At 40.7% G+C, this 21,558-nt stretch overlaps 2 protein-coding genes across 5 annotated transcripts; both read right to left on the bottom strand.

Annotated features, from left to right (window-relative positions):
• Positions 1-816: 816 nt before the first annotated feature.
• LOC113541196 (basic helix-loop-helix domain-containing protein USF3) lies at positions 817-13,772 on the bottom strand. Of its 3 annotated transcripts, none has more exons than XM_053227836.1 (7): positions 12,959-13,772; positions 9,951-10,034; positions 9,770-9,837; positions 9,103-9,134; positions 8,750-8,832; positions 8,574-8,670; positions 817-8,056 (listed from the first exon to the last, which is right to left on the bottom strand). In XM_053227836.1, exons 3-7 carry the CDS (start codon positions 9,817-9,819, stop codon positions 1,320-1,322), a joined length of 6,999 nt encoding a protein of 2,332 aa, XP_053083811.1. In that variant the 5' UTR covers positions 9,820-9,837; positions 9,951-10,034; positions 12,959-13,772; the 3' UTR covers positions 817-1,319. The 3 variants fall into 3 exon arrangements, with proteins under 3 accessions (XP_053083811.1, XP_026793839.3, XP_053083810.1); XM_026938038.3 differs by having other exon boundaries at positions 12,110-13,772; XM_053227835.1 differs by lacking the exons at positions 9,951-10,034; positions 12,959-13,772 and having other exon boundaries at positions 9,770-9,942.
• A 150-nt stretch (positions 13,773-13,922) lies between these two features.
• On the bottom strand, positions 13,923-20,244 carry naa50 (N-alpha-acetyltransferase 50, NatE catalytic subunit). Of its 2 annotated transcripts, none has more exons than XM_026938157.3 (5): positions 20,073-20,244; positions 17,747-17,880; positions 17,073-17,192; positions 16,793-16,859; positions 13,923-15,738 (listed from the first exon to the last, which is right to left on the bottom strand). In XM_026938157.3, exons 1-5 carry the CDS (start codon positions 20,078-20,080, stop codon positions 15,561-15,563), a joined length of 507 nt encoding a protein of 168 aa, XP_026793958.1. In that variant the 5' UTR covers positions 20,081-20,244; the 3' UTR covers positions 13,923-15,560. The 2 variants fall into 2 exon arrangements, with proteins under 2 accessions (XP_026793958.1, XP_026793957.1); XM_026938156.3 differs by having other exon boundaries at positions 17,747-17,883; positions 20,073-20,242.
• Between the last annotated feature and the right edge of the window lie 1,314 nt (positions 20,245-21,558).

The following is a 21,558-nucleotide window of genomic DNA, read 5'->3' on the forward strand; positions in this document are numbered from 1 at the left end:
TCATTTCATTTTTCAACAGTGGACAGTGTTCCTTTCACATTGCACAAACTAAGAATTCTTCACATTTTAAAAGCTAGTTAGTTACACTCTGCAATGTTCTCATTAATAGACTTTGAATACTGAAAATTCCAGAAGGACTAAAAACTATGCCGAGCATCAAATGTCTGTGAATATCAGGTGGTCATACTAAATCATATATTGTGATGAAGAGCCCTAGCTGTAAATTAGACAAATACTTCACACATGACAAATACTGCACTTTCTGCAATTAAGTACTGTTGTGTTTCTGAAGAAAATTTACTACATTTATTTGGCTTGTTTTTTAAATCTAAAACTTTTCAGTATCAAAAAAATGTTTTGTCTTATCCCTCATATAAGTTGTTAAAGTACTGAAGTTCAATTTGATAAAACTGTGAAATGTCATTCTACTTCAAAATTCTGTAAACAATAAAAGTTGTGCAACTTGAAAAACATAGGAGCAGTAAGAAAAGCATCCATGAATTATCTATAGTTTTTAGTGTTTTTTTAGTTTGCTTATACCCATGGCAGGTTTATTTTAACTAACCATTGCATTCTAATTGCTAAGAAAATGTACTAAATTTATTTAGCTTCCTAAATCAAATATTTTAACATCCAAATACATGGGTGATAAATAAATGAACTATAAATACACACCACTCTATGTTGTTATTATTATTATTATTATTATTATTATTATTATTATTTACCGGTGTAAACAATACAACTGCATTTGCTTTGCACAAAAATATTCACATTTTTAGAAAGGTACAGCCGAACCAATAAAAGGCAACACAATTTACAAAACAAAACCATTTTAATAATCACCTTTGTATATTTACAAATATCTACAAAAACACATTTTTCCATAAATAAGTAAAAATATTTTAACTTGTATTCTGTTAATCATTAAAAAATTTGCTCTTTAGTCTCTTTAAGAGATGGGGAAACCTTGGAAACTCCCAAGTCCTTTAAATCCATATACCACAATCAGTGAAGGCTTACGGACATTCACAAAAAATGGGTGTATTTATTGTGGCATCATGACAGGTAGTAACTGCTTTAGACATGTAGGCATTGACACCCCAGTTGTTATTCATGTTACTAGCAAACGCAAGAGTTAAATTAGAGCTGCTCTATGCATAGGCTTTTAGCAGAAATGTAGGCAAACATTTAATGTGTCATGCCACAGTAAACCGTATTTTCCAAAGGTAAGATAATTTCATTCAACACACGCGATGATTTACATTTAGAAAGTACTGCACATGAGGCCAATATTTAATATCTTTGCTACTGCAACTTTAAACAGCAGAGGTCCCATCATGCCCAAGAATGTGGCTGATGTTGTGAGCTGGGCGATTAGACTGTTTATTAGAGTCTGAGGAGGAAGTATTTGCAAGTGACAGTAAAGGGGACATTGGCATTGAGGAACCATCAGGGGGCATCGCTGACGCTATTTCAGGGAACAGTGAAGTCAGGTTAAAGTTGGATAAATGAGGAGTAATGCCTGAGGAGTTCGCAATGGGCATTGGTGTTATATCAGTCAGCAGTGGATAGCTTGGCTGTGCAAAGCCCACAGGACGGGGTGGTGAAAGAATAGATCCAAATCGGTTATTTAGCGGAGTAGTGCTACTCTTATCAGCACTTGGACTGGTAAATATCTGGTTAGAAAAATACTGTAAAGGAATCTCATTTGGAAGGCTTGGATGAGCAGCAGGTGAATATGAGGGATAGAAAGAAGGGAGAGTGTTCTGAGGCTCTACAGGAAGGAGAGCAGGGGTACGTGAGGCACTGGGCTGCGTGACTGGGGGAATGAAAGATGCATTTGCATTAATCGGAGGTGGAGGGTTCATACCTCCCTCACCAATAAAGGGAAAGCCAAAGTTCTGGGTGAGATGCTGATCTGAAACCAAGTTGCTGTCACTGCCAACCTGCGCACCATCCGGCATAAAACGCACAATACTTCTGCGCCGAGATTCACCACCTGTCTGTGGCCGTCCAAGCAGTACTCCCCCACCTGATGGAAGCGGCAATGGACTTTCAGGCTCAAAAGTGTTTACAGGTCTCAAGTTGCCAGACCTTGGTCTATCTCCTGGGCGGATTTTTGAGCTTTGTGGATCTGGTCCAATATGATGGGCTCTCTGACTGACAGCTGAAAGTGACCTGGAAGAGCCTTGAGCACGGCCTGTATCCGAGCTACTGTGCGGTGTTGATGGAGGATGGGGCAGAACTGATCTTACAGATGAACCATGTAAATTTCCACTAACCTGAGAAATGTGCCCTTTATTGTTGTCCCCAAGATGCATGGGAGGAGCTGTCTGTGTAGGGTGCAAGTTAGGGCTTGAGACTTTAGCCTGAAGTTCCCCAGAAGAAACTCCGGGCAGGCAGTTGTACTCTATACTCACTGGGGGACAGCCTTGTGCAGCCCTCTGGTGTCCAGTTTGTTCGGGAAGATGTGGACCCAATAGACTTTGCATGAAGCTCTGATGACATGAGTCCTGGTCACGTGGCAACCCTGCTCCAGTTTGTAGCCCCTGTGCTGAAGGATGTGTCCCATATGTACCACGACTACGTCCATCACCAGAAGAACCAGCCCCCATTCTAAATCCGGTTTGTGGCTGAGGACCCCTCTGAGCTGTAGCCACAGATTTACTGGTCATATCTCCACTGCGAGACACTTGCACTTCAAAGTTGTTTACTTGAGGCCCATTACCAAGAGTCTTGAAAGGTAAACGCTCCGATATCCGCTGAATGTCTGGAGCCCCCGAGTGTTCTTGGGCTAGTCTGCCTTGAGGATTATGACTAATATTTCCTTTGCCATGTGAGGAGTCGACATAACCTTGTAATTCAGACTGATCCTGTGAATTGCCACGAGCGGTCTGCAATGTATGAAGTCCCATACGTTGGTCACCAGCGGTTGAAGTCTTCCCAATAAGCGCCTCAGCAGAATAACTAGACAGCCGATGACGCTCCTGTCGTGATGGAGTACAAGCAAGGTCTGAAGAGCGAGATACAGGATTACTAGCCTGTGAAGATAGTTGCTGCTCTAAAGTGCGAGAACCCATTAACCTTTGCATAGCTCCATGATCCTGTCCTGGCTGGCGGTCTTGCTGACTCAAATGGTTGTTCTGATGAGCCCTGGGGCCTGCTTGACCCTCACAATTCTTTTCCTGTCTACTAAAGTGTTGTTGTTGCTGAAGTTGTTGCTGAAGATGTTGATGCCTAGAATGTGAACCCGGTTGCTGCATTTGTTGCTGCTGTTGTTGCTGCTGCTGTTGAAGCTGCTGTGGTTTTTGTTGTTGGTGTTGTGGTTGCTGCTGATGTTGGTGTTGCTGGGACTGTTGCTGCTGCTGTTGGTGTTGCTGAGCTTGCTGTTGGTGCTGCTGAGACTGCTGTGGTGGTTGATGCTGTACACCATTCTTCTCCAAGTGATGCTGCTTCTGCAAATTAACAGGAGGTCCTGTCTGACCACCTCGCACGACTCTCTTTTTATGGACATTCTGATCTTGTAGCAGAGTCCTCTGTTGAATATTGTGGATCTGGGTGTCGGGTTGTGTAAGGTGATGCTGAAGTTGGTAGAGGTGTCTCTGTTGTTCTTGGTGATGTTGATGTTTGAGATAATGGCTTCCTCCTGTGATCTGTCCAGATTGTGGTGTGCTATGCTGTATGTGTCCCTGTTGTAGGTGCAGCACACTAGGTTGATTTTGTTCATGTGGTGCCAGTTGAGGAGGGCAGTGTCCTTCAGATGGGCGAAGTACAGTGGTCATAAAAGTATTTCCTGAAAACAGGGCACCTCCTCCATCAGAATGGTTCCCAGTCATAACTGATGAGGAATTTGGGGGCATTTGTCCAGCCATCGCTTGGACATGTTCTGTCCCCTTAACATCTATCCGAGTGATACTACCAGCTGGGCATGGTTTTGAGCGCTTGTTTATGGGAAGAACAAGGTCCTCTTGGGCAGACCTTTTTGGCATATCCTTCTGATGACGTTCAGATATCCCAGCACCTATGTGAGTTCTCATAAGTGCACTTTTCAAAGGTGTATATTCATTAACTTGTGCTGGGCCAGAGCAGCCTTGGGTGACCTGAGATGATGTCTGAGACACTAGAATTGCTGCTCCCCCTGGTGATTGAACAGATACTTGCTGACCAAGGTTTGGAGACCCTGGGTAAGACTGGACAGAGCTTGGCCTGATGAGATTATTAACATTTAGACTAGTGAGTGTACTAGATTGTGTCTGAGAATAAGCTGTGTTCATTTGAAGCCGGACACCAGATGTACTAATGCCAGAAACCTCAACTACTGATGGAGTCTTTGACACTGTTATGTCACCTTGATTTGCCTGCTTTAACTGCTGACTTGTGACCCTTTCTTTAATTATTGGGGTTTGCTGTGTTTTTGGGAGTTCCCATCTAGTGGCAGTTGTACTTGATGGGTTGTCACCACTGCAGCTATCATTCTTCCTTCCTGGGCTGTCTTGTTCAAATATAGCTCTTGCAGCCATTGCTAAGAGTTCTGCCTGCTCAGAGGTGAAACTAAAAGATCCAAATGTATTAGGAGATGCAGTAATATTCTGACCTGTTGGAAGCAGTGATGCAACAGAAAAGCCTCTGTTATTTGAAGCTCCTGCTGTTGGTGAATCAGTCTGTCTATTTGCCACTAGTGAGGAATCATATGATTCATTTCCCATTGTTGATACCTCCTGTGAAAGAACAGTTTCTTTTTGCAAGAAAGAATCTGCTTCAGATATATTCTCTGTTGTAGCACTTGAATGTTCACCTCTTCTGAGTTCTTTGCTTGAATTTGATTGACTAAGTTTGATACTAACAGAATGAATCTGACTAGCAGTTGTCACAGACATATTAACTTCTGAATGTTTAAGAAGCTTGTTGAATGTGTCCAAATTCCTGGATTCCCGGTGTAGAACTGGTGGTGTTGTATCTGATGGATCTGAACAAGTTGATGATGAGGAGTGCAAAGCAAAAGGTGTCTGCATCTGTGAAGTGTCTGCAGCTTTAACTATTGCAGGCTGTGTTTGAACCTGTGGAACCTTCTCTAAGAGGGATCCTGTTTCTAGACTCTTTGTTGGATCAGCACTTGTGCCAGCAGGTATGCTCTGGGGTTGGAGAAGGGCAGTTTCAACAGATGAAACCTTCAAATTATTTTCTGATGAACTGACACTTGTGAGTGTGGTATTGTTCTGAACTAAAGTAGGACTTGATTCTGTTCGTGTGCAACTAGTAGAACAATTGGTGACAGTTGATTTATCTTGAGAAGTAAGTGCATTGGATGAAGAGTTATCATTCATCATTGATTTTGTGGAAGAAGTAACACCTCTGTTCAATGTGCTACACTGTGAAGAGAGAACACTAACTGTTGATTCATTTTGTTGAAGGTCAATATTATTGGTTAAAACAGGTTCACTGCTGGCATGGACTACTGAGCTATCCTCAAGGGGAGTAACAGAATTAAGGGTGCTAACTGTTTTACTGTAAGATGGGGGAGTTGCATCAACACTTTTTCCATGACTTTGAGCTACTTCATTGTCCACCAGAGAAGTGACACTTGTATTTGTTGCCAGATTGGCAGGACTGTGAATTAATTTACTACTTGAACTGACAGAAATGGCTGTAGATGTATTGCATGTTGAAGTAACACTGATGACCACGGGTGTACTTACAGTACTGGTTTTGTGGCTCATATCCTCACTGGCAGAATTCATAAAGTGAATATCTGTTACAGTGGATGAGTGTCCTTGTGCAACATTTGACTGAGATGACGTACTATTTGCTGGCTTTGCAGCAATTCGGCACATGCTTCTCTTCTGATTAGGTTCTTTTCTCTTCACTGGTCTGGCCCTTTTAACTGACATCTGTTTGGGTTGGTTTACAGATGCTACACTGGTCTTCTTTGGCAGAATGTTAACTGCACAACTTACTGATGTTGACACGGGTACAGCAGGGGGTAGAACAGTCTCAGTGGATGTACTGACTCCTGAAACTAGCTTGGATAGAGAAGACTGCACTGTAGTGTCTGAAGGTGGAGTAATTTGCAGTTGTACATTGCTCTGATTGGAGACCTGTGAAATGCTTTGACTGGGGATTTGTGAAATGCTCTGGCTAAGGCTAGTGAGGGCACCCAAACAATTCAATGCAACATTGGTGTTAGGTTCCTCACAGGTGGGTTGAATGATTTGCGTAGCATTTTGGCTAACCTGAGAGCTCCCAGTGTCTGCTGATTTCACTGATTGTAAGACGTAAACCTGTCCATTCACAGTGATAGTATGGGGTGCCTGTGTCTGAACCTGTGCTGCAGGACGTGGAAGGATGTGAACCAGCTGTTTAGCTTGAGCAGTAGTGGGACAGGGGTTGCTGGAGGTGGTTATTTGATTAGCCAAAGTGGGAACTGCAGATGGCACAATGTTAGTTTGATGGTTCTGCTGAGTAGGTGGCATTGTAGGTGTCTGGATTATAACAATGTGCTGGCATGCTGCCTGATTGGTCACATCCTCTCTAATTACTTGTGGGGCTGGACATGTACTGGCCTGCTGTAAAATAACAACATTTGGATTGTTTTGAGGCATGGATGTCCCAATTACTGGGGTTCCATCTGAATTCATTTGCACAACTTGCATTGTCTGGAGTACTGGCAGTGTGGTGGCTTGAGTTTGGGGCACAAGTGTTTGCTGAACAGGAGGCACAATGGCAGACTGGGGCTGGGGCATTATAGCTGGCTGGGCTTTGGGCTGAGATGGCATAGTGGGTTGTAGTTCATGCTGAGGTGGCATGGCATGATGGATTTGAGGCTTGGGTTGTATGGCTGGGTATGTGTGGGACTGAGTTGATGGAGGGACAGGATTGGGTAAAACTGTGGGTTGAGCTACAACGGTTTGTGACTGAGTTAGTAATCCTGTCTGGGGTACAAGAGGTGGTTGATGAAGTACCACAGGGGTCTGGGATAAAAGTGATGCCTGAGTAACAACAGGTGTTTGAGGACAGGGGAGCACAGCAGATAACAACTGGGGAGGGTTAGGCCGAACAGGGATGCATGTTGGTTTGGGGGTTTGCAGTTGCATAGGAACTTGCGTTTGCACTTGGAGAGGAATGGGATGGACTTGGGGATTTGCCACAACAGGACATACTGACAGTTGTGGAATATTATGCCCAGAGTTACTGGCTTCTGTGGCCAAAGCTCGACAGACAGGCTGTACCGTGTTGCCAGTAAGCTGTAGTGTTGTCCATGTAGTCTGTGTGCTGCTAGATGCACTGGTCCTAAGATGAGCAGAGTTGCCTGGTAACGTCTGAGCAAGACACATGCTTTCGGTATCCTGTGGCAGCACTGAAGAAGCATCAGAAACAAGTGTGTTACTGCCCATGGTTTGAGGCAATGAGGACAGACTAAATACAGGTTGAAGTTGAACAGGCATTGTGCAACTGGTGGAAGATGCAAGAGTTGGTGTAGGCTTGGCTGGCTGAGTTTGTTGAGGACTAGGAGCAGTGATTGCAAGCTTGGGACATATGCTTTGAAGAGTAACATAATTTCCAGGAGGGGGCAATTTTGGAGCAACAGGTGCCACAGCAGCATACTGCTCCACCACTGCAAGACAGGGCTTGGACACAGCAGGAATAAGAGTCGCTAGTGGAATGTGTGAAGATGTAGTAGAGGTGACTGTTATTTCACTGATCTGTGTTCCATTTGGGACACCAAGTGCTTGACCTGGACCCATCTGAACATTACAAGATGGTTGGATGGCTAAAGCATTTACTGGCTGCTTATCCAGGTGAGAAACAGGATTTGAAGGAGCAGACATTTTACTTGCTGAACAAGCCAAATTCTCATTAGAGTAAACAATTATTCCCTTTGACATCAAGTGAGTTGGTGTTATTTTGGCTACTTTAGCACAGCGCTGCTTGCCCTTCCAGTGGATAGTGGGGTCATCCAGAAAGTTGATCCCATTTGCTTTGAGGAGCTCAATGTAATGAGCGCTTTCCTTTCTTAAGTCCTCCACCTGCTGTCGTAAGCGTTTTATCTCTTCCGCTGTAGAGGAATGGTCAACATAGATTTTAACAAAAGTTGAGTAGCACATCTATTCACAATTTATACCAGTAACACTCTATATTCCAAATAAGCACTGAATTATGAAATGATTTTCTTGAATTTTACTGATTTTTCACAACAGTTTCCAACAGGGAAAGCTAGCACATGCTTGCTAAAACCATTCACTGCACTTTTTCAAATCGCTGCTCATACAATATCAGCTAAACGACCTTGGAGGAAAACACTAACTCCCCTTGGCATATATACATGCTCAAAGATACATACAATATGCTAGGCTTTTCAACAAGGGAAAGAGGAATGCCACTCCTTCTAATTATGCTCTCTTGGACTTCCGGTAACAGATGGCTGTGGCGCTATTGGGATTCAAAATCACAATCCATCAAAAACAGAATGAAAGCTATGCTATTACACCACTTGGGAACCCAAATTACTGGAAACCTTAAGATGCAGTTAACAACCTACCAACCTGAAAACCAGAACGGAAAAAACCTCTTACCTTGTACTTTGTCTCCTCCACTGAGCAGCATTTCATCATTCTGTTGCTTCAGCTCAGTGATATAACGAAAGGCTTCCCCTAGAATCATATTCTTACTCTAAAAAAATAAATAAATAAAGAGTTTAGAGTGCTAGCCTATCGTACTATAATTCCATTCGATTTGCACTGTGCATTACCTGTTTTAAGGCTTGAGAACAAGGCAAGAGATCTCCAATTCGTTTGATACCGGCATTGATCTTCTCTTTGCGGTGTCTTTCGACTAAATGACACATGGGTGTTTATTGTACATTAAAAGTTGGGAAACAAAGAAAAAACACCAAGTGATGACTATAAAGTTGTCAGTTCTGTTTCATAATATTTGTCAGAATTTTCTAATCCAATGACTAAAATGCCTAAAAATAAATGATCAAATACATATTGGAAATCACTATATTGTGTACAGATATCCATTAGCCTAAGTAAATTATTACATTATTATATATACACATAAGATAAACTGCCAAAACACTCATTATTACTGCGCTCTTACCTGCATTGTGTGTCTCTTTGTTTTTTTTCCTCCTGATGTTGAACAGAACAAATGCAATTTGTACCACATTAGAATTCAGTAACTCACAATACATGAAAGTTCTGAAGTGGTAATAATAAAGTAAGTACACATGCATAATTCTTTTACAGACGAGTGACAAGTTAAAGGAAAAAACAAGTCATTTGAAAATCTACCATAGGTGTTCAGTTGGGTTGAGATCTAGTGACTGAAGGTTATAGCAAATGATTTACATTATTTTCATACTTAACAAAATATTCACTGGGCCCTTGTTGGGGGGGATATTCTGGAAGAAACCATGCCAATCAGGATAGAAACATTTTATCACAGGATAAAGGTGATCAGTCAGAAAAAAACCCATAATTGATCTGCAATTACACTTCCCTCTAAGGGGACAAGTGGAGCCAAACTCTGACAGCAAAATGCCATTGATAGCATAACAGGACCACATTTTTTTCCCTTTAATATGCCTGTGTACATCTGTCAGCCATGAACCTTTAATAGTGCAAATATCTGTCTGTCAAAATATCAATAAATGCAAAATTTTATAAACTGTTACAAATGGTTTGAATTTTTTTAGGTACCAAAATCATGAACACAAAATGTACAGTTTTATATCTTATGTAAGGGATTAAGAATAAATCCTTACCGTGTGGGTTTCTGGGTAGTTTCTGGCGGATTCTGTATTATTTCTGGCATTGTGGCACGCACTGCAGCCTTAAGAGAAAACAAAAAACGAAGCAAAACTCTACACATACCTTTAGAAACACCTTTTCACAATGCACAATAGCGTACTACCTATAAAACAGACTTTAAATAAACAAACCTACCTTCCAGCAGTGGGCAAATGAGTATTATGTATGCCAGCTTAAACTCAGGAATCACAGAGCTGTGTTCTTCATGAAAGTATCTGTCTGTGAGTAAGGAAGAGCGAGCAAAATCTGAATATCAGTCCAAAACACAGGTCCAATTTCAGTATCACAATGAAAATGAATCAAGTGGGATGGGTGCATCCATATTTATCTCATTTCCATACATCACAAGCTCACAGGTACGACTGGTCATGTATGAAAAGTCAAACATCCCTTCTTAGAAGCACTTTGCTTGTACAGCTGTTGAAGATCTTTTGTATTATGCTTAACCTTTAACTTTCATTACGTATATGTGTGTGTGTGTTATATATAAGAGTACACTTTTACCATATGCAACAATCTGTCACAGCCACAAAGCATGCATCTCTTACCCACTTTTAAGATAACATTTGTAAATATATTTTTTTCCAACTTTCATAATTTCTACAGTAATTCGGACTGATGTATAGTTAAATCAATGATTTAACTTTAATTTAATGATTGTATATCGCTTCACACACACATTATATATCTATCTGTCTATCTATCTATCTATCTATCTATCTATCTATATATATATATATATATATATATATATATATATATATATATGTGAGATATATATACACAAGCGCACACACACACTCACACTGCATGTGCACACACATGCACACACACTCATACACATAGTTCACTTTATTAGGAATACCATTAGGAATAGCTTCAGATCATAAATCAGAATGTTGAAAAAAATGTGACCTCAGCGACTCAGCAAAACTGTTGATCTCCTGGGATTTTCACACACAACAGTCTTTAGAATTTACACAGAATGGTGCGAAAAACAAACAAACAAACACCATCCAGTGAACAGCAGTTCTGCAAGTGCAAACACCTAGTGGAGAACGGCCAGACTGGATTGAGTTGACAGGAAGACTACAGTAACTCAAATAACAACTCTTTATAACTGTGGTAAGCTGAAAAGCATCTCAGAACACACAACATGTCAAATCTTTCTACAACAGCAGAGGACCACATCAGGTTCCACTCCTGTCAGCCAAGAACAGAAATATGAGGCTACAGTGGGCTCAGACTCACCCAAACTGGACGGCTGAAGATTAGAAAAACATTGCCTGTTTTTTTTCCTAATAGAATAGGAAATGTCCTAATGTCTTTTTCTTAATTTCCTAATGGACTGTGAGTGTACAGTAGGCCTATCTATATACATAATCAACAGCAGTCCTATATATACAAACAATCTTAAGGGGCATGGTGGCTTAGGAGTTAGAACATTTGCCTCGCAACTGTGGGGTTGGGGGTTTGAATCCCGTCTCTGCCCTGTGTGCTCGGAGTTTGCATGTTCTCTCTGTGCTTCAGGGGTTTCCTCTGGGTACTCCAGTTTCCTCCCCAGTACAGAGACATGCATAATAGTCTGACTGGCATTTCCAAATTGTCTGTAGCATGTGAACGTGTGTGTGATTGTGCCCTGCGATGGGTTGGCACCACGTTGGCACCACGTTCACCCTGTGCCCCAAGTCCCCTGGGATAAGCTCCAGGCTCCCCGTGACCCTGTGTAGGATAAGCGGGACAGAAAATGGATGGCTGGACAAACAACTTAATTATAAATGAATTAGGAAACAAGGATGAAGGTGCATTAGATAAGATTAGTTTTTTTTTTTTAATTAGATTAGGTCTCAAACAGTTAGTGGTTCAACATTTGAATGATTCCCATGTTTGTGAAGCTCCGACTCCAGGATCTACAGTGGCCCGTAGAGTGTCAATAAACTGACTGAAAACAGTTGCATCCAAACATAAACAAGCATTCCTTAACCGGATGGCCGTTTTCCAAATGGACTTTCTCAGCATTTATACACTTTTACTAAGGTCATGATAAGAATCCATTATTTTATTTATTTTTTTAAAACTATGGTCTACATATCTTCCAGAATATTTGTACAAATAAGGAATAAAAGTGGACAAGAGATTATTTTCTGCTAAAATTGACTTGTAGATGAAAGATCACATGTGATTCCAGGTGTACTCTTTAATAAAAAAAAAAACCCTGCATGGAAAACATATTAAAAAGAGTTGAGAAGTCTCAGAAAATGTGATTTGCCTCAGCTAGACATAAGCATACGTACATGTATGAGCCTGATCCTATTCCGGGGAGCTATCTGTTTCAGAAACTCTCCTCTGGCAATCGGTACCGCTCCATCAGAACCAGTACCACACCTCTCTTCTCACCAAGCCATCTATGACACAAGCAGAACTGACCTGCCCTTTACCAGACAGTGCTGAATGGGGACTTGCTACTGGTGCTGTGTTTATTGTGTTTGCTGTATTGTATTTAGGATCTGCCTGTCACTTTGCACATTATATGATCTAAGCTAAATTCCTGTGCTTTGTACATTTGGAGAATAATTTATTCTGATCCTGAAATAGCTAGTTACACCTGATGGCTAATAATTAAATAACTTTATTTTGATATTTTTTATATTTTATAAGGTCTGCATAGAAAAAAACTAGTGCAAGCAAATCGGTGACACGTTGATGTTTCTGCTTAGTTACCATAAAGCAGTTAGCTGACAAACAACAACTAATTCTTAAATATGAAATAAATATTAATTAACACTGACAGCTATTCTAGCCTGCTAGCTAATACGCTAAATATGCTGTGCTCTTGCTGACTTTACGGACAAGACCGTCGGCTCCAGTCAGAAACACGCGACTATGGAGCGACTACAGTGCGGAAAATAACGCTTATAACCCCTTTATTCACTTTTATAATCAGCTACTCAGCTCATCACAGCTGCCACAAGCGTAATGCTAGTTAGCATTAGAGCTAAAAACAACTAGCTACCGACTCGGAGCTAATGCTAGCTATTAGCAGCATGGCTAGCTTACTGGGTCATTACTTTACAACCAGCATGATCGACTGTCTAATTATCTCGATTCCTCGATATCGATACTGATCACAAAATAAAACCTACCGGTAGCTTCAGCATTTTTGCACGAAAGAAAACTGTCTCGGTAAAAACTTTGTTGATCCTTTTCGATTTACTTCATCTTCCCAATGCCTGGCACAAACTTGGTGGGCGGGGCGGAGTAAAACGTCCACCAATCACATCGAAGGAGCCGATATTAACCAATAACGAGCAGGAAGATGATCAAGGGGCGTGGCTATCCCTAAAATCGTGAGTAAAGGTAAGAACGTGCGCCTTTCATTTTCCAGGTGATTGTCTGTTATTGTGACATTAATTAATATGCAGTAATAAAAAAAATCTTAATGAACGATGGTGGGTGGAGTGGATTAAAACCTCCACCAATCACATCAAAGGAGACGATATTGACCAATAACGAGCAGGAAGATAACCAAGGGGCGTGGCTTTCTCCTGAAATAAAGTGTAAATGTAAGAACGTGTGAATTTTCTTTTTCAGTTGATTATTGTCTGTTAATGTTATATTAATTAATAAACCATCAGGCGATATAACTGTTAATGAATGCTTGCTTTAAACTAAAAATATAGATATACAAAGGAAGAACTGAGTATTTGTATTTATCCCATACAAAATTAAATCCACACCAGGGATGGGCGATATGTCAAACATCCCACATCATGATATATGAAGATGATACACGATGTGGATCACGATAGATACTCTTATACTATCTACAAAAATAAATTTTCACTGAAAAGGAAAGAAAATATTCTGTAAAAATATTAATATTTTACAATTTTAAGATCCAAAGCAATAAAAAATTAACAACAAAGTGTTTCACATCAAGAGACTGTAATTGTTATTCAAAAACATTTCAGAAATTATATATTTTTCAGAAAAAAGTATATTGTGACATCCTTTATCATGATATCGATATTGTATTGTCATATCGCCCAGCCCTAATCCACACATCTTTGTATTTTGTGCAGCATGATAAGAGCATGTTCTGGCAAATAATGCAAATAGTATTTTATTTAGAGGTCTTAAAAGTTTTACAATATAGAGCTCCAGAAAAGACAAAATTCTCCAAAGAAAGAAAGAAAACATGCTTGTACTACAATGGAGAGGGCACGTCCCTCTTGGCATGCAGTGTCAAGGCTTCCCCTGGGGTCTGGCCTGTGAATCCAAGTTCAGCATAAGGAACCTCTATAACCGAACCACGCCGATCCCACAGTGCATTAAAAAACCGATGTTTTTTTTTTTTTTTGGTCAGTGAACATCACTGAAATGATAGTGACATGTTGTGGGTAAGTTTTTAGCTGCCAGTGTGCCGAAGAGGAGATTGCTGAAATTAATATCAATGAACACTTAAAAGTATTATGAAATGTTGTCTGTGTGTCGTTACATGGAGGACAAAAATTCAGAATGAAACCATTCAAGAAAAAGGTTAACTGTTGCAGTTCTCCTTTGCATTACCCCGATATTTTACAATCACACGGACCAGTAAATTAACCATGTCAACGCTTACATTCTGTGTGAATTCACATCAATGTGGTTTGTTGACAAATAAAAGTTTATTTCAAGTTGTCATAGTTGTGTTTTTCCCATTTCTGAAAATTATTCTTGGAAAAAAGTATCTCAAAATAAATTAAAATCAATTTCTTGCACGTGGAATGTGAGTGTGTAGAAAAGGCACGTGCTACGTTAAAAGTGTCTCATATTCTGGGGTAACTGTACCAACAGCAAACCTCCTCTCCATAACTGGCACTTACAGTCTTTTCTCCAATCTGAAGCACCAACAGCACCCCAGGAAAAGCCATGAGCCAACCAGCAATTATGCATAACCAAAAAAAAAAAAAAAAAAAAAAAAAAAAAAAAAAAAAATTTTTTAAGGGGACTTTAAATAATGGGCAGAGAAGCAAAGACATTCAGAAACGGGAGTGGAGTCTACTCCTACACTCCCACACCCAATCTCTCACTCTCAAACCGTTTGACCATGTTCGCGCCGGCTCGAGGGGGCGAGACGATCCTGTGCAAGGCAGATCGGAGAGACTTGCACCACAAAGAGACACCGCATCACGTGCAATACTCCTCCCCTGCATTCTGCCGGTAAAATCGAACACATCTGCGTCCCCCGGCTCAGGTGGCGAGGTGATGGGAGGTCCGGAGGTCACCGAGACGATCCGTAGTGTGACGTCCAATGCTGCCAGGCAGGACCACCTCTCGCCAAAAACAACAGTCCTATTTTAAAAGGTCTATCGCCTTGTTCAAACAACAACGTCGTGTCCCCTTGCCATTAACGATTTAAAACAAAATGCAAACGGTATGCTTACATAGTTAACCTTCACCGTGTCTACTCTGTAACAAGTAAGCAGCTTTTTGGAGCACTTATGTATTCTGCCTGGAAAAAAAACCATTGTGTCTAATTTCAACTCTCTAAATGAGGAAAGAAAAAAAAAAGAGAGAATGCAAACTGATGGGGACTGAGTTTTGTTTTTGAAAAATAAAAATTCAGCAATTTGTCATGGACTCGTTTTTCTCTTTAAATTGCCCTCCGAAAAAAAGTGGTGTATCTACAGGCCCTGGGGCATTGGTCACAGTTCCACTTTGTGAATACGGGCCGAGATCCATCTCTCCAGCGTGCTCCGGCTCCTACTCAGCCTTCTGCAGGTCTCCTGCTGGGGGCTCACACGGGCTCCGCAGGCTCTTCTGGAGAACGTGGGCGTCTGCCGGCTCTATCCTCTTGTAATAGTTCTTTTTCGTTTCAATGATCTCAAAACCAAACTTCTGGTAGAAGTCAATTGCAGACTCATTGCTGATCTGCACGTGACTGAGGGAGAAAAATTTAAAAAAGGATTATTATTGACCAGAGGTATATACTGTGTTCATCACTCAATCTTTAAATAACATAAATATAACTACATCCATAGCAGCAAGCGATAAAGCAATAGATCACCATTTATTTCATATTCAAGTGATCCAACACAGAGCCACGATTCAAGTGATCACTGAACTGAAGTTATGATGTGGTGAAATCATAAATGGCTCCAGTAAATTCCTCAGAATAACACTACAGAGTGGCCGTAAATTCTCCATTCTCACAGTTTCATTTCCTACTAGGCTTGTTAAGAGATCTCCACCTTTTATTTTGATTATCTTGAGGCCAACTTAATTTACAGTCTTTAGTAACCAGATGAGTTTTCAGCCTCTATGACCCTCCTGTAATAGTAACGTTATCCTAATATATAAGTAGTAAAATGAGTGCAGGCTGTCGAGTACATAAAGTTTATGTTCTCTCCAAAAATCATCAAATTGGGCTGTGTGGGACGATTTGGAAGCCTGATAGATCTCACTTCGAAATGGAAAATATCAAACATAACACCATGAAGGAGGGCTAATAACTGTGGATATTACATTTTATCTATTGCTATGTCGGAGTAAAATTGTGAAATGTACACATTACAGAGTTACATTAGTTATATTACAGAGTAGACTGGTTATACACAGTGGGGTCCAAAAGTCTGACACCACACTGAAAATCTGGGATTCGTTTCCATTTAAAACTGGAAACAAGCAGAAAGTTTTAGAATTTTGAAAAAGAAACGACAATAAACGATCAATCTTGAATTTGTAGTATTTAAATGTAAGCAAATTTGTGATATTGACCCTGCTAAAGCCGTTGTACAAGAGGTCAGATAAGTCCAGAGAAAGGTCTTATCGCTTCCACAGTCAGACAGATTTGATCTAATATGGATCATTAGGTTTTCATCAAACTTCTAGAGGCCACACCTGCTCGAGTGCACGCCATCATTAAGTAAGGAATAACACACAACAGACAGTGCTGTTATAGAAAAACAATCTGATTGTTTTATGTCATAACTTACAGGTAAATGTTGTCAAACGTGCCATCCTTCTCACAGATGTTCAGCACGTGGTTCAGCATCTTTGTCCCTTTGAACAAACAAGAGAATTAAGAAATTTCTCCACTTCTAGACAGAATCAAAAACACAACACTGAAAATTTTCCTTCAAATGTCAATTGATGAATCATATTTCACTAAAAACAAGGTAATAAAAAACCTGCTTTTCCGAATATAATGACTCCTGCTATGGCTCAAGGCTTTTAAAGTTTGATCCTGCCCTGCTTTGAGTGGAAAAGCTGTACCTATGCCCAGTCTGCGGTAGGGTGCGAGGCAGCCAAGTGTCATGATGTACAATCTCTTCTGGTTCTGGGAGTGATCCACCCGACAGCACACAGCTCCCACGGCGATGTCATTGAAGTACGCTGCAAAATAAAAGAAGCATGACTGATGATACATCTGGTCCAAAAGCAACTGTGTAAGGAATAAAACACTGTGCCATTCAGTTAAAGGAAAATAATCAGTGATGAAGCGACATCACTGTTAGCGTCTCTAAGTTGATTACTTTCCCATAACATCATGTCTCAAAGTGTTTTACTGCCAACAATTACAATGTTTAATTTATTAATGAATGACATGTTATGCTTTTTTAATGGTGTGTATTGCATATTAATGTGTAACACAGCCTTTGCATTTCAGTCTGTCTGACCGGAGAAAACTGGGGGAGAAAAAGAAGCACAAAATGGACAGGTGTAAACGAGGTATGAGTAATTAGTGTAACAGTTGAAGTTTTAAGTCAAACGAACTCAGAAACTGTTCCTGGATTTCTTTTAAAACTGAGTGTGGAGTTCTTTTCCCAGTACAGGGAAATGTGTCAAAACCCTTGTTTGTAAAATTCCCACTTACACTACAAACGTAGAAGAAAAGGATTTGTTTGAAAAATCTAAACATGTCTGTGAGTGTTAGCTCGGGGCCTTACCTAGCTTAGCAAGCTCTCCTACTTCCAGCACATCTTTGTAGAACTTGTCGTTGTAACTGACGGGGAAGATGACTTGGTTGAGACGCTTCAGCTGTTTAATGTTGTGGGGGGTGACGTCCCCCAGCTCGATCCGGCTACTGGAACAAAAGCAGAATGCTCAACGGGCTTGTTTGCTCGTCGTTACAGAACGACATTGTTGAAGACAATGCTTCAAAAGAACTGGGGCAGATATTAGAACCAAAACACTCTCAGACACAGTATTTAAATTTGGTTCATTTGGTTATTACTTTAGGTGAATTGCCCAACAAAACCAAGCACTGCTTCATCATAGCCATCGGGTTTATTTGTTGCCTTCACCTGACACCAGTTGGGGAATGACAGCAGTATTTATAGGGCGACTGAATGCTAAAACGACACAGCTGCAGTTTTAGGTCACTGCTACAGCTGGGGGTATAGATAGGGTAATGAGAAAGCAACAAGTACACTCTCTCAAACCCAGAGAAGCAAAACCTTCTGCGAAAAACTGGTGTGTGCAGGTTTTCAAGTCTCACAAACAGGAGCCAAACAGAACAGTCAAATAAACACCAAGATCCATTGATTAAACACATGAGCACATCAGGTGTGGCTCCTGCTTCGACAAAATGAAAACCTACAGCCATGTTGGCTTTTTATATCCAGAGCTTCATCTGTCCTTAAGCAAGGCAGAACCAGCAGACACTCGTCTTGTTTTCCTGAATTCTGAGCAATAGCATGTGGTCTTCACGTCAGATTATACCTGAAGATTATCTAATAAAAGACCTGCATTTAAAGAAAATTACTATATTCTGGTTACATCATCGAAATCAGTAAAAATTCTTCAAAGTGAGCTTGATGTAATTTTTTTTCTGTCCATCAGCATGTTTCATTTATGTTTCGCCATCACAAACTAGCGCATGTGTAGCTGTCCCGTGAGTTTTGAACAATCCTGTGCCATCCTCCTACTGGTGGTTTTTAGATGATTGTTGTAGCAGCGCTCACACTCCGCCAGAACTTTGTCATCGACTGTCTTCAGACACAATGGCTCTAAAGCTGCTGCCAATCTTAACTCTCGATCAAAGAATTCTTTTCTACGATCTGCGACTGCAAAATCTTAATATAAAGTCTGCTTTATCTTCATCAGCGTGGCTCAGAGTGTGAGTTCTGCTACGACGCTAATCTAAAAGCCACCAACAGGAGGATGCAAAGAACAGCTACGACTTCGGTTTAATTGCAGGTCTATCGTTACAGGATCTTCGCTGTAAAATCTGACAGACAGAACATGTTATCGGACGGTCTGTTATAGGGTTTGTTCACGATTTTATTGGGATCATCATCTCCTACAGTATGGCAAGCAATAATCTTAAAAGATCACTGTAACTGAACAGCGTAAAGCAACAGTTTTATGTAGTTAAGTCCCACACCTACTGGTGCAAATCTGCATATATTTGCATAAAAACAGAATAACAAATGAGCTCTAGGAGTCACAGCCAATCAAAACAGAGAAGAGCTTTTACTGAAGGTGACACTGAGGAACAGACACGCCCTTTTCCCCCTTCAGGTGTATATTTAAAGTTAAATTAGATTTGCACAAGGTTAAACCTAATCAAATATTAGCAAACAACGTTCTTAGTGATCTGAATGAACAGCTCACTAAATGTCTCATCTCCAGATTTATGTGTCAGTGAGTTTAGGAAGTACATACCTCATTAACATATATGTTAATTTAACTTACTAACTATCAAGTTACTCATTTAAGCCACACTGACCGAATAATGAGTGTTTAGCGTTAGCTTCATGGCTAGCTAGCCTAGCTACGGTATTATGTACATTATGTGCTGGTTGTTTTCGCATGAACTGCTCGTTATTCATAATAAACACATTTACACCTCAATGAAGTCTAAAAATCACCGCTAAACAACTGCCATGGTTAGGAAATGTGCCATGCTAACCCTGCTAGCTGCTAGCTTTTCACAGTCTGACTCAACATTTTTCACATTTACTTTCGACACTAAGCTAAGCTAATTTTACTACTGTACGACCTCCGGCTTATCCTGAGGTGCAGGTTGTTTATTTATGCGACTTAAACAGATTCGTGTTCAGTCTGACAGCGCGTTCAGTTTTACACTGAGCTGTAGTTAGCGGTCTCGGGTTGGCAAATTCTTTCGCAGATGAGTTAGCGTTAGCATTAGCGTTAGCATTAGCATCGCTAGCAACTCCCCCGCCCTCCCCTGCTGAAAAAAGAGACGAAGGGGGAAAAACTTTTTCTGTGACGGCTTAAAGGTGGATAAATCCACACGCCGTTACTCACCCTTTCATCTTTATCTCAACTTATTTGTGGTTTAAAAAATCACCGAGGTCGTCGTAATGTTGTCACAATACAAAAGAAAGAGAAATTTGTGCTAACTTTGGGCTGCGAGCAACTCTCGCTGCTGTTCCCTCCACATGTATGTTGCTAACAGACTAGCAAACGCTGCTGCTGTCAATTCGCTCACCAGTGGCTTTTTTCCGCACCCGTATTCAGGCAAACTCCGCCTCCTATGATACGATTGGCTGGATGCGTTTTGACTTCTGAGCTACTATTGGCTAAAAACTGAATAGTCCTTGTGGTATGACTAAGTAACCAATCCCAGCACAAGAGGCGGGGTTTAAAGAAAACGGTTAGGAGAAATAACGCAGCTCCGAGGAGCATCAACAACCAGCAAAGACGGGATATGGGCACAGGAAGTGACGCCAATCGCTTTTAACTAACAAATTAAGAGCCTCTACTGTCTCTCTGTCTCTAAAGATAACTTTTATGGAATTTTACATCTCTATTTCTGTGCACTCCTGTGGTTTTCTTTCTCACTGATGTGATTTGCTCGAGGCTAAAATGCTTGAACTAAGAAACATCAAAACACTTAAAGTTTAGTGTTGAAACTAACTGTGTAATATTGGTTTGATTCTGTATAAAAACCTACACCGAAAGAGTAATAACACACATATAATTTTTTACCTGACTTATTTATTAAAATTGACTGTTATTGCAATTTTACCAGAATGGTCTGACAAAAATTATTTTGAATCAATTAGTCAAGAAAAAACTATTTTGTGTGTAATTGTGTTCTTTTTTCTTCTCTATGCTTACCTATATATACTTTTATATACTTTTGTAATATTCTTATGCTTATTATTATTATTTTTTACATTTTTAAAAGTTTTTAACATGTATGTCCACCCACTCACACTAGAGGGCGCTGCATACATCTATCTTTACATTTGCTCACACTGGAGGGCGCTGTGTGAGTCAGTATTTACTCTAGCTCACACTAGAGGGCGCTGTGTGTATCAGTAGTTCCTCTAGCTCACACTAGAGGGCGCTGTGTGTCTCAGTAGTTCCTCTCACTCACACTAGAGGGCGCTGAGTATCAGTATATACTCTCGCTCACGCTAGAGGGCGCTGTGTGTCTCAGTAGTTCCTCTCACTCACACTAGAGGGCGCTGTGTGAATCAGTATTTACTCTCGCTCACACTAGAGGGCACTGTGTGAATCAGTATTTCCTCTCACTCACGCTAGAGGGCGCTGTGTGTCTCAGTATTTACTCTCGCTCACGCTAGAGGGCGCTGTGTGAATCAGTATTTACTCTCACTCACGCTAGAGGGCGCTGTGTGTCTCAGTATTTACTCTCACTCACACTAGAGGGCGCTGTGTGTCTCAGTATTTACTCTCACTCACGCTAGAGGGCGCTGAGTATCAGTATTTACTCTCACTCACGCTAGAGGGCGCTGAGTATCAGTATTTACTCTCACGCTAGAGG

Source organism: Pangasianodon hypophthalmus, chromosome 22 (genome assembly GCF_027358585.1).
Source record: "Pangasianodon hypophthalmus isolate fPanHyp1 chromosome 22, fPanHyp1.pri, whole genome shotgun sequence".
In the NCBI taxonomy this organism is placed as follows: domain Eukaryota; kingdom Metazoa; phylum Chordata; class Actinopteri; order Siluriformes; family Pangasiidae; genus Pangasianodon; species Pangasianodon hypophthalmus.